The 13,387-nt window shown below is 38.7% G+C and overlaps 1 protein-coding gene across 1 annotated transcript in view; it reads right to left on the bottom strand.

Annotated features, from left to right (window-relative positions):
• LOC118478318 (MAM and LDL-receptor class A domain-containing protein 1-like) overlaps window positions 1-13,387 on the bottom strand; it is a 76,273-nt gene that overhangs the window by 37,583 nt on the left and 25,303 nt on the right. The window contains exons 19-28 of the mRNA XM_035971728.1: window positions 12,596-12,742; window positions 11,270-11,387; window positions 9,330-9,477; window positions 8,002-8,092; window positions 7,165-7,302; window positions 6,044-6,306; window positions 4,677-4,908; window positions 2,755-2,868; window positions 1,887-2,147; window positions 28-192 (exon numbers count right to left, since the gene is read on the bottom strand). Coding sequence (XP_035827621.1) covers window positions 28-192; window positions 1,887-2,147; window positions 2,755-2,868; window positions 4,677-4,908; window positions 6,044-6,306; window positions 7,165-7,302; window positions 8,002-8,092; window positions 9,330-9,477; window positions 11,270-11,387; window positions 12,596-12,742 — 1,677 coding nt within the window. The remainder of the gene's footprint in view (window positions 1-27; window positions 193-1,886; window positions 2,148-2,754; window positions 2,869-4,676; window positions 4,909-6,043; window positions 6,307-7,164; window positions 7,303-8,001; window positions 8,093-9,329; window positions 9,478-11,269; window positions 11,388-12,595; window positions 12,743-13,387) is intronic.

Here is a 13,387-nt window from a genome sequence, read left to right as displayed (position 1 = left end):
AGTCTAACAATTTAGGTTATAGTATACCTGCACTAGTGCCCTTGGTGTGGTCATTCTGTGGGCCAGTTTCTGCTGATTGCGTCTGACCTGATTGCCGCAGCCAGTCAAAGTCATCAAGACTTGTCTCTTGTGACCAATGGCACAGCGAGTGGTAGCTATAATCAAAGTTGCATCCAAAGTAGTATATTGTTGCTGAGGAAAAATTCAGAAGATGCACAAGTTACATGCATATACAGAAAGAAGTGAAGTGAAGGTGCACCCTTAAATCCTAGGACAGAAGATACCACCCTCTGGTTTCAACACCCCCCCCCCCCCCCCCCCCGAACTTCATCGTGATATGGCAAGCCTTGTGGCACGAGTTAAAGATATGTCGCTACCCTGGAATTGCAAAGTTCTATCTGCTCAGTATCTAGTTTTGAAAAATTTGGCATCAAAGATTTTGAGCGAAGCTTTTACGAATGTAAATTCTTTGAATATCTTGATAACGACAACTGTGATAGAGGAGATAGAACATTTGCTTTTTTACCTCAAGGTCTTAGTAACTGAAAATGACCAAAAATGTCAAATAAAACGATGTAATTCTGAGGCTGACAAAACGCCTTTTTTTATTCAAAGTAGTTTCCAGAAAAAAGGCATTTTGTCAGCGTAACCATTTAAAAAATGAGTGTTCTTCGGAAATTTGAATTGTAATTTATTAAAAAACTAGTCATAGTTTTACTAAAAGTTTTTCACAAAAGTAGGGAAACTGATCATGTAAGCTATTGATTCAGCAAATTAAAAAAATTTGGTGCCAAAAATGTGAACAGACATTTTGTCAGCTTAGAGCAGAGTTGCTCCAAATGCTGATTTTTCAAAATCCTGTATACAGTGGAGCCCTGCTTGTTTTGCAAAGGCACTCAGTGAAAGCTAACAACTGTATTGTAATATCGGCCTCTGTGGTGTAATGGTTATATGCCCTGTTCCATTTCATAGAAGATAGAGCAATTCGGTGGGGGGGGGGGGGGGGGCTTCGTGTGTATCTCCATCTGTCTGCTGGGATATTGGCCCTTGCAGACAGGATCATGGCAGTCAGCCTCCTAAAGGGTCAAATATTATATTGAAGTGGGCGTTATAGCAATCATCTTGGCTATTATTATTATACTTATTATTGTTGTTATTATTATTACTAACATGACATCACAACTGAAAGAGCTGCAGAGCTGGTCTACCATGGAAAACTGCATCTCCCCATGACCCTTAACGGCAACAGAGGATGAAAAAGTAAAGTAAAAAGTAAAAAAGTAAAGTATTATTATTACTATTATTATTACATTTACTATTACTATTATTGTTATCAGTATTATTATTATTATTTTCATTATTATTATTATTAACATTGTGGGGGCGTTAAATATTTACACATATTTACCGCATCGCAATGTGGTTCCACTATAGCCTACAATCATCTCATTGTAAAATTATAGACTTAGTACACAAGATCCCATCTTTCGTGGGAAGTCTCAATGATAGGTTCATGAGCTTAACATGTTAACCCTACATTGCAAAAGAAAGTAGAGCACTGCACCTAATGTATCAATAATATCGTCCATGCCGCAAGCATTGCACTTAAGTCCATTTGGGTACTTTTTACATCAGAGACAAAAAACTAGTTTTCAAGTTTTCAAGTTTCTGTTGTGTTTTTCTTATCAGAAATCATGAAAAGCAAGAAAATTGAAAGCCTTGACCAAAGTATCAAAGTGAATTTTGGTGATGTTGAATTCACTATTTAAAAAACGCTGAAAGAAACAAGTGATAAATTTGGAGAAGTCTATCCTTTAAGTATGTACGAAACTCACGAAAAGTAATAGCCCTATTATCAGTTTTTAAAATTATTTTTAAGTACTCACGTGGCAGTTTTGGCGTTGTAATGGGAGGAGCGGTGGTCTGAGCAGAACAGAGACCATCAAGAGCTATAATATCATCTATGGCTGCGTAAGCAACAAAACCAAGAGGAGAGTATGCCTCAAACGACAGATAGAAGGGTGTGTCTGACTGAATATCCAACTGGGCAGTCTTCCAAGTCAAAGTCATATCCCTGCCACCAGGATTTGCCACTTGCAGTAGGGAGGTGTTTTTGGTGGGCGTTTCTATGTAGACACGAATATCACCTGAAAAGTGAAAAATTTTGTGGTTTTTAGTAAGTGTTTTTCAGCACTTGCAATACAATAAGGTAATTTTCTTTTTTCTTTTTTTAAAAAATAAGATATGTGAGACCTTGGCTTCCAAGTAACTTTGACCTTACGTTGTTCAAGGACAAAAATTCTTTTTTAATTTTTCCCTGGTATGTTTGCATTATTAAAAACACATTTCATAGTCGCTTAGGTTTTCGGGTTGTTGGGGGTTTTTTTCAACAGAAAAACCTAATTCAAAGCAACCATTGTTTTCAGACCTAATTCATCAACAGGAAGAATGAATGCGTGTTAAAAGAAAAGTGTTTTTTTCTTTAATTATGATCAAGTTAGTTCAGACAAAGCAACAGTCAGAGATACACACAGAAGTCAATCTAAACTTATCATCTTCTGATCATTTCTGTTTCTAAATTAATAAGATTAATATTAGGAGGGATTTTCTTTTTATCAGAACACAATGTTTTATGCTACTGTTGTATTGTATTGTAAAGCGCTCAGAGCCTGTGTACTTTAATTGAGGTTGAGCGCTATATAAATGTCATTTATAATTATTATTATCTTATAAACAGCACACAGAGACACAAACCATCTTGGTAGATGCTGTAGGAAAATCTAAGACAGAGTCCGGCAGTGGAGGGGTGTACATCACTAGACAGAAGAGCATTCTTTGCTGTTTTTAAATCGGCAACAGCGTAGTAGCCTGAAATAAAAATGGAGACAAAGCATTAGTGGAGGAGACTTTCTGGACCTAACTAAGTGGGAGACCATGCAAAGCCTGGTGGGATTGCATTAGTTTAGTAAGAGTGTAACAGCACTTGCAATACAATACGGTCATAAAAGTGCCAAAGATTAGAGGAAATAGGTAGGACCAATCAGGAAGTTTGATAGGAAAGAATAATTGAGCAAACCAACCCAGAGCACCCGTCAAACACCTGCTGGATGGCTTTAAAGAGGTCCTCAAAGAGAATAAAGCGCCAACAACAAAAGCCAACCAACCTAGCCCTTGACAGAAATTTGCACCTTCCCTCAAAATCTAACGATACAAGAGAAAGGATAAAGAAAAGCAAAGTAAGAGCCCACTCACAGCCTGTTTACCTACATCAGTGATGTAGCAGTTAACCCTTCCAGCCCCAAGCGCGTATATTTTCAGCAGCGCTTATACCCCCACCGTCCCAAGAGCGTATATTCTCAGTTTCAGGGGTGTACCAAATGTGCGCATTTTTCGAAATTAGCAAACCTAATTCAACTTTAATTTTCATAATATTTATTCATTTACCTTCAAACTTTGTTGTACATTTTTATCTAAACCTCATTACAAAGATACTACATCACTTTTTAGAATGCATGCCTCTTTTTCTAATATACTGCTGTATTGGCTGGGACTGGGGTTAGGGAGTGCACAAAAAGGGCTGGGGCTGGAAGGGTAAAGCTCTTCTCCAATGTGCGCAGAAGATGTGCGCTTGATTCCCAAGTCGGGATGGGTTGGGTTTTTTTAATGAAGTACAGTAAAACCTCTATTGGTCTACTGTCTCAGTTGTACGGTCCTCATTAAACTACTGTAAATTCACCTTGCTGTACCGCCAACGAACTGGCCACCAGAAGTACACACAAGGCTACACACCGTGCATGGTACATCCACTCAGTGGTTGCTTGACGATCCTTCACACACAAGTCTCTACGGGGCTAGGCGCTCATATGACCCTATGCAGTACTAGATGCGAACGCCATAAAACTCTTTCTAAAACAAGTCAGGCCTAGGTCTTGATCAAACACCTTCCACCAATTTCATTTATGTGACAGATGGAAGGGAGATAACTTATTACTTCATCTAGTGATTGGTATACAAGTTCCCCTAACCTTGTGCAGTCAGTGCTACATGCATTATTTAACAGGGTACATGAAAACCTCTTTGTACCGCCAGCCCCGCTGAAGGCTGCATAATGGAGTTTGACTGAACCTCCTTCTGTCTATTAGGATGTTGTATCCCTCTCAGCTCAGGTTGGCCCTGGCAAGGCAGTGTCAAAAGAGCCGGCCTTCTAAATGATTTAATTTGTGTCAATAAAGGCTTAAAATATTTCCCATAAAGCATAAGACAAGCTGGTAATAATGGAAAATGTTTTATGCCCCCACTCCTCAAAGCGTTGTGTTGATTGGATTTGTTGGCCCTTTTAACTTGCAAATGATGCATTCCCTTATGTCAATCTCCCTCGCCTTCCATCCCCCCTCCCCCCCCCCCCCCAAACCCTCAAACTTCTGTGACCCCTGCACAGCGAACCTAGATTTTGCACACTTGGTCAAGCAGTTAAAAATGGAGGGTCCAGCTTACTTTTAGCCCAATGTCAAGAGTGGTCAGTACTAGGAATACAGCTGTCAGACTACTTGTTTCATTGAGGGGGGGGGGGGGTTCTATTTTTTTTAAAGGGGGAACGTTGTTTTGTTTAAGGGGGGGGGGGAGTGGGGTTGGGGGGAGGAGGTTGCAGTAATCACACATACTGATTTACTATTTACCTGTATCCGAGTGTGTGGTATGGTCAGCAAAAGGAACATTTTGGTTGTAGGCTTTGGTCTGCGGAGAGTACAGTGACCAGTCACCCGCGTCATCATCTCGGTTATAGAATGTGCATGGTCCGTTCTCAAAGTCACAGGATAGTGGATTGGGGCAGGGCTGAGGTGAGATCTGAATGTCATCAATTGCTATGTCGCTGGAGTAGTTGGCACCCACAACACCTTCAAAGATGATCTGGGGGGGGGGAAAAATGATATTCTCATATATTTCTCTTATACATGTGTTTCAATATATTATTATGTAAACCCATTGTTTTTTTATTCCCTCGTAACATTATTAACCATCCCACCTTTTCGTCGGTGGCCTAGTGGTTAGGCTCTCGGACTCGCAACCGTAAGGTCGTGGGTTCAAATCAAGTCAGGGGCCCGACGTTGTGTCCTTGGGAAAGGCACTTTGCACAATTTTTCCTCACTTCACCCTGGTGGAAATGGGTACCCAGCTATAGACAGTGAAAGATCTTGTCAGTTTGATAGTGTTAGAGCACGTGAAATCCGCAGCTTGCACTGTATGCTTCCGCGGAAGCTGAGAATGTTTCTGAGTGTTCTCAGAGGCTCTTGAGCATGGATATGCGCTATATAAATGCAATTATTATCATTAATATTATTATTATTATTATTATTATTATTATTATTATCATTATTCCTTCAGTAATTTCTTCAATATCCACAGATATCCAGGGTAGGTAACAGTAAAGCTAATTTTTCATCAAAAGGACCATTTTCCTGCTATAAAGCTGTGTTTCTTGCTTTTTTCAGGATATTCATAACATTCTTGGAGGGTTTTTTTAAATGATACTGGTACTCTTTTGTACGTACCCAAGTGTCTTTTATCATATTCTAACTGTCAAGGCATCTTTGAAGCGAAAAATATGTACAAAAGACTTCTACCTACAATCAGATGAGTGAAAAACCTGATCTTAAAAAAAAAGCACCCATTATTTTTCTTTGAGAACACCTCCATGAACTAGGAATTAACCCTATCTGTACCCCCTGGGGTCATTTTGTACCCCCGCGATTGTATTCTTCACATTTTAGAATACTTCTAGTGCAAAGATCTCTTTGAAACCTTCAGTATTTTTCAAAAATTCATTTTGACGGACTGCTATGCAAAGCGTACGGATCGGATTGACGAGTAAATTTCCTCTTTGAAAAGTGGTGGCACAGAGTTCCCCACGTCGTATGGATACGATAGTAAAACACGACGTATGGATAGGGTTAAACCACATGCTTTGGCACGACAGGTAGATGCTCAAACTCACTCAAACTCAAAATCTAGACTAAAGAGTCACTCTTTCCCCTTTCTAACTCACTTGATAAGGGTTGGTCATCTTCAAAGGTGCCTGACCCTTGAGCCAGTAGTTTCCCATGTCATAGTTCTGAGACCAGATGGTGCTTCCCTGCCCTGGTTGGTTGGCATCGCGAGCTTGGACCGTCAGGGTGCCCATTGCTGTGCCGTACATATGATAGTAGAACTGCAGGCACTGGTCGCCCCCACCAGGGTAGGTAGGAGAGACAATCCTAGCCTTGTCCCCAGGTCGTTGAGGGGTCGAAGCCTCAATGTAAACATAGTAACCTGGAAAAAAGATTGAGACAAAAAATACTTCAATTGAGAATCAACATAGTAACCTGGAACAAAGATTGAGCAAAAACTACTTGAATTGAGAATCAAAATATAGCACACTATTATTAATTTGCTTTTGTTTTGAAACTGTAATGAAACCGAAAGCAATCCTTGAAGAAGCACATCAGGAAAGAATAATAATAATAATAAATAGCATTTTTATAGCGCATGGCCCCACTCAAAAGCAAGCTCTATGCGCTTTACACTATATTATTACCCCAGCAGACCATAGAACACTCTAAAACATCTCAGCTTCCCAGGAAGCATACAATGCAAGCAGCTGGTTAAGCGCTCTAACACTAACCAACTAATAAGATACTTCACTGTCTATAAGGACCTTTAACATACAAATGCGTTATTCAAGACTTTGAACTCATATATATTCTTTTCATTTTCATTTGAGCCACTAAGAACTACTCAAAATACTAATGTATTATTTTTATCAAAAGCTTTTTATTCGAACGTTAAAACATCAATGTATGTATCCTTTTCCCAAGGGGGAGGGGGAGGGGGAGGGGGAGGGGGAGGGGGAGGGGGAGGGGGAGGAGGAGAAGGAGAAGGAGAAGAAAAAGAAGAAGAAGAAGAAGAAGAAGAAGAAGAAGAAGAAGAAGAAGAAGAAGAAGAAGAAGAAGAAGAAGAAGAAGAAGAAGAAGAAGAAGAAGAAGAAGAAGAAGAAGAAGAAGAAGAAGAAGAAGAAGAAGAAGAAGAAGAAGAAGAAGAAGAAGCAGAAGAAAAAGAAAAAGAAGAAGAAGAAGACTTATGCCTGGGTGCTTATATTATCATTATCATATGAACTGCTTGCATACTGACCATTGCCAGAGTCCAGGGTGTGATCTCCGGCAGGGCCTGTGCCTACACTGGAAGTACTGGATCTGTACCTTGTCCAATCAAAGTTGTCATTCTTCTCCTGAACATAGCCACACCAGTCGTCCTCAAAGTCGCACACAGCTGTGGAAAATAACAAAAATTGTGTCACGAGCAATGTTCTCTTATCTGTAACATTATTAATTCACTACATCCCTTACCTACATTCTAAGCCAAATTCTGCAGAAGTTCAAGACTTAGTGGGAGGAGTAGAAGGCTATGGAATCAAACATTGCTTGGAACCGTCAGCATCTACACACTTCGAGATGTGCTTCTTCAGGGGACAGAGTGCTTATAGGGATGCCCCTTGTGCAGTGATGTCGGTCCTTCACACAAGTAACAAGTAAGCCAAATTATCTTTCCCTAGTCTAAGAACTACTTACTTAGAGAACCAAAACAGATGGGTAATGGGGAAAGATCAGGGTAAAATAGCTTTTTTAAGAGCATCTGAGTAAAGGAATTAATGGAGAACCATGATTGCTGATGTCTGCTGCAGATCTGACACTTGATGACAATGAGTCTTAAAAAAGTTTTTTGGGGGGATGTGATTGCACATATTATGTAAATAGTGCAACAACATACCACATGAATCAAGTCTACATCAAATGTTTAAGAGCAATGGATCAGAAATTATTAGCAAAATAGCTATTCCTTCCTATCTACATTCTCTGATAGAATGAAGTACTCGATGGATGAAAAAGCCTGCCTTTCTTCTCCAGGACTAACACTTTCTAACACATCTATGGCCTGAGAACTGTAAGTGGCTGGGATGTGGGAGCTTACCTTTGTGTGGGCAAGGTTTAGAATCAAGGAATATGTCATCCACAGCTATGTCCCCTAGGTAACCATTTCCTCTGACTGCTTTCAAGTAGAGCTGTTGAGGAGGAAATGCAAAGGTCACATTATCAATAGTTTTAAACATTTACTCATGAGAGTTAATTTATAGAAAACGGCAATGCTTTTCTCCTATTATTTCATCTCTCTTCATGATAAAAAATTTGCCTGGAAAAAAGACCCCACAAACTTAGGTTCACAGAATAGCACGTACGAGAGCTGAATAGAAGGCACGAAAAGTCTGATGTAAAAAAGCCAAACCCCTGCCACTTGTAGATTGTAGAGTTTTGCTTATGTGGTGTCGGTAGTCTAGTGGTTAGGCGACTGGACTCATAATCAAGAGGTTGCAAGTTCGGAGGTTCGAGCCTCAGGCCTTGTCAGTATGTTTGTGTTTTAGCACCTATAAAATGGCAACTTATGCTTCCCAGGAAGTTGACATTGTTTCAGAAAGCTATTAGGTCTGCCGAGGTAATAATATGGACTGTAAATCACATAGAACTTGCTGATAAGTGGGAATTTGGGCGTATAAATACTATCTAATATGATTATAGTATAATTTACCTGTCATACATTATATATAAAACAGTGCTTTCTATTACAAGAAAACCTATATAATTTCTTCATCCTACCGACTTCAAGATTTTCAACATTCAAACAAAAACCTGAAGTTCCGTTACGCTTTTTACATAACATTAACTGCTCCATGGGAACAATTTCAAACTATTTTAATTTTTTAAAATTTCATCTGCATCAAAATGACATGCCAGATATTTATTACACCTCTAAGACCTACAGTCACAGGCAATTCAGTTTGACTAAGTAATAATTTTCAAGAATCCTTTCTAATTTGAAACGATTGCTTTCAGTACAAAAATCAAGAGCACCTTTTTTTACAGAGAGATATGAAAAAAAATCCTTCCTTTTCCTGGGAAAAAATTGATAATCTTTAAGCCAGTGGTCTACTTTTCCACAGTACAGCCCTAAATGACATTAGAGCTACACTTCTCCCTCCGAGACCTACCTTTGACAACACACTCTACGGAACATTACAGCAACTGCAGCAAACCTGCACTTATCACTACATGGCATTGGACAGAAGGGCGAGGGCCCAGCTATTGCTGGATTGATGACCTTGACCTTGAGCATCAATTATTTATTTATACAGGCACCAGCCATCCATGTCCAGGTGCTGTTTTAGCCTCTTTTTCCTGTCTGCGGATTAATAATTTGCTGGATCGATAACAACAACAACTACAACAACAAGCCCGTGGTCTCACCTGGAAATCATGGGTGCTGTGAAGTGTAAGTGAGGCTCTAATCCACTTATTGCCTTGGGTATGCTCCTTTTGCCATATGATACTGTTTGCTTTGCCAGCACTGGAAAGAACTTGCAAGCTGCCTATATCGGGACCATACATATGATACCTGGGGAAACCAAAAAAAACAGGCTTATTTAACAGCTTATAAAAGACATCGCTGTTTTCTAAACCGGACGGTAAAAGAAACCCAATGTTGAAAACAAAAAGTAGGTTGTAAATGAAATAAAAGGCCTTATAGTTATAGCAATATGTTTTCCAGTGTTTGTCTTGGGAGCTAAATGCTGGGTTAACTTTAGTACACTAAACTCTCAAGAAAAATGTGTCATATCCAAAGGGGTTATGTTTTGTACTAGAATTCGTGGTAGTGATGTCCCTCATGCAAACAAATAGGGGCTGTGTGTGCCCACTCTGGGATGCTGAACTTCAAGGGCTAGACATGCACTGTTCAACAGATGGGTGAGTACTTTTCTAGACCCACATGGGGGTGTCTCGGTGGTCTTAGGGGGAAATCTATAAGCTTGCACTGAAATGTGGGTGCAGAGCAGTGTTTGATATACTTGTGCTCCTGGGGAGCAGGGTGGGGGTTCAGATTTTTCTTTTAAAAATTTGGGCACACTGGCCATGCCGATGGGGGTATAAAGGTCCCCATGTCTAACATCTGTGACGTCATTGCTGCGAGCCCTAGTATTATATATAAACTCTTTGGTCGTAACGCAATGGAATCAGAAACTTGTCAATTTTTGGGCATAGGTCTATGAAGTTATTGATGCTATTTTAAAGCTTGTTTATTTATCTTGCTTTTGGTGAAATAAATATTCATTTATCTCGAATAAAGGTAGAGATATTTGTGATTGAAAGAAGTGGGGTCACCTGGTGTCTTGGAAAAATTAGCAAGAAAATGTCCACCAAAGTTTGGTGACTTCCAAAGCTTGAGAATTCTTGGAAACTGCAAATTCATATTTCTTGTCTTTGATCTATGCTTAATGTGTGTTTAGACCCAAAAAAACACTATAAAAATTGATAAAAATTGTCCAACGGAAGGAAAAATGGGTTTGTTTGTTGTTGTTTTTTTTCAACTTAATTATTTTTCACCATCGCCTAATTTCACCACGATGCCACATAAATAAGGGACTCTGACTCTGCTTTACAGAATCAGTACGAAACATTATACCTACTCTTTTTTTTTGCCTTGTTTATGATACAGGAGCTCTTAACATGACATGCAGGAGTGATACAACTTTTTTTTTAAAGGGTTTTCAGAGACGCTAATCAGTGACAACTTTATAGTGACCATAAATTTTAAAGTTTGCTGGAGTCTGTTTACGTAAAAGATACACCCAAAAAGGATATATAATTGTGTGAGAATAGGTGGGTGAGAATACGAATACAAAAGCATGTATGCAAGCCTGTGTGTTAATGAGTGTGGTATCGGTAGTCTAGTGGCTAGGCTACTGGACTCGTAATTGTGAGGTTGCAAATTCAGGAGTTCGAGCCTCAAGCCTTACATTGTGTCCTTGGGAAAGGCACATTACAAGAATTTTCCTCACTTCATCCAGGTAAGAATGGGTACCCAGTCATAAACAAGGAAAGATCTTGTCAGTATGTTAGTCAGTATATTAGTAATTAAGCACCTATAAAACATGGCAACTTGCATTGTATGCTTCCCAGGAAGTTGAGATTGTTTCAGAAAGCTATAAAGTCTGTTCAGGTAATAATAAAGATTGTAAAGTGTACAGAGCTTGCCCCTGAGTGGGACTTTGCGCAATACAAAGGCTATCTATTATTATTTTTGTTATTCTTCTTATTATTATTATTATCATTATTTTTATTAGTGCGTATCAATTTAAGAGTAAACACAGGAATTCACCACAAAGTTTACTAGAGCCTGAAGAACATACCAGAACGTAAAGCATCTTGGGCTTGTGGAAGTCGCAGGCAAAACAGGAGATGTGAGAACTGCATAGTCTCCTGCACTTCCTGTTGATGCTTCCACATAAATGTACTTTCCTTGATTTGCTGGAAACAAAAAGAAACATGTTAGGAAAATTTAACACGGGCATTTTCATCAGTGTTAGCTCACTCATTTATTAGTATTTGATCTAATTTATGTAGGCCTATCTAAAATAGTAAGCTTTAATGTTTTAAGTCTGGAAAGCAAATTTTTTCAGGAGAGAGAAGAAAAAAACTGTTTCCTTCTTTTAACAATAATACCTACTTTAGGTTTATTTTCTTTGGGGGGTCAACATTTAGAATTTGAATTTTGACAAAATATTTCTTGAGTAGGCCAAAATGCAACCAGCACCACAGATTACAAAACTGCAATAAAAATAATATTTTGTTTAAATTTTGGGCATGGCACATCAGAGCTACAGGCAGACGAAGAACTGAATCTTCTGTATTGAAAGGACTAACAATCTCGTTTGAACCACGTTCATTTTCTGATGACAAAAAGCCTTGTTCATTACGTTAAAAAATAGAGCAAAAAAGTCATTTGCAAAGAACCTGACACTTGAACCATTGGCTCTGAGAGCCCAAAAGACATAATAATATACAGCTGAGCACGCTATAATGGCCACCTGTTTAAGGCAATCGTCTCTACAAAAGATGTGTGGTTTTGCTCCTTATTTCCTATCATATATCTATCGTTTTTACCTCTCCTCCTTCTTTTTTCTGTTCATTACTCTCTTGTACACATGTAATCTTTGGCACTTAGGCCTAAATGACCTAGTGTGTTACAAGTGCAATAAAACTCTTACTAAAATTAAAACAGACAACCGCTTACCGTTCCCCCCCCCCCTCCCCCCTTACATTTTTAAAGAAATAGTATAGGCCTAATGACACTTTCCAAGTAGTCCACTCCACAAAAATGAGTGGCTATCTTGAACAATTTTGACAGGACATCCCAGTAATAATAATAATAAGGTTTTATCCTGAAGAGGAGCTCGAGCAAGGAGCACAAACACCGTAGTTTTTTTCCTGAAGAAGGGGGGGGGGGGGGGGGGAGAGCAGAGATGGACATGTTCCAACTGCAGTGATCCCAAAACAGTGGACAAGTAAGACAAGTAATAATAAGGTGAAATCAAGGTACTGCTCAAATTCTACGCAATAGTTCCACTACCTTTTCTTCAGAATCTTACAATACGTCTTCATAACCTTACAATATTCACTCACAACTTTAACACATCTGTACATCCGTTTTAAAAAACAACAATATGATCACTTACTTGCATCCACAGTATGATCCTTTGAGGGCCCTGTACCAATGGATCCTGTTGCTCCCCTTTTCACCTCCCATTTTGAGGAACCATAGCCATGGGGTGTCCAACCACAAGTTGTGCCATTTTCAAAGTCACAGTTCACACTCTTATGAGCTGGAAAAGAGACAGAAAACATTTTTTCACATTTTCTGATCTATTTCAAACACCAAGTCATAACCTTTTGTCAAAACTGTAAAAATAATCTGGAAGAACATAATATATTGAAGAGAATTCAAAACAGAAAAAGAAGTAGGAGATAAAGACTTGAATATGACAATGTAACAGAGAAGTGCAGAATTCACAATCAAAAGCAAACCATGTTCAACTTCAAAAGACTAAAAAAATAAAAATTACAGTATTCTGCAAAGATATCTTTTTGAAAGTATTCATTTTTCACACCATTACAAAAGGGCAGTCAATGATAATAACAAAACAAAGTTATTCACCTTCCTATGACATCAGTACTCAGAAAATGCTGTCAAAGACGTTGCTTCAAATTTCAAGCTTTGTATTACTCAATTTAAGGGTTCCTGCTATAACTTTTGTTTAAAATAATAATAATAATAACGCTAATATTAATATTAATAATAATAATAATAATAATAATAATAATAATAATAATAATAATAATAATGATAAGCTTAGTAATAACAACAAATGCTTCTGCGAGGGTATACAACCACATGGAAACAGAAGAAGAGGCAGCCCCGAACATAAAAAGAAAGAGGGAGTCAGAGAAATATTTTGCTTCCTCAGAAT

Source organism: Aplysia californica, unplaced genomic scaffold (genome assembly GCF_000002075.1).
Source record: "Aplysia californica isolate F4 #8 unplaced genomic scaffold, AplCal3.0 scaffold00489, whole genome shotgun sequence".
Taxonomy (NCBI): Eukaryota; Metazoa; Mollusca; class Gastropoda; order Aplysiida; family Aplysiidae; genus Aplysia; species Aplysia californica.
The sequence above is the reverse complement of the archived record's forward strand: the minus strand, read 5'-3'. Positions and strand labels throughout refer to the sequence as shown.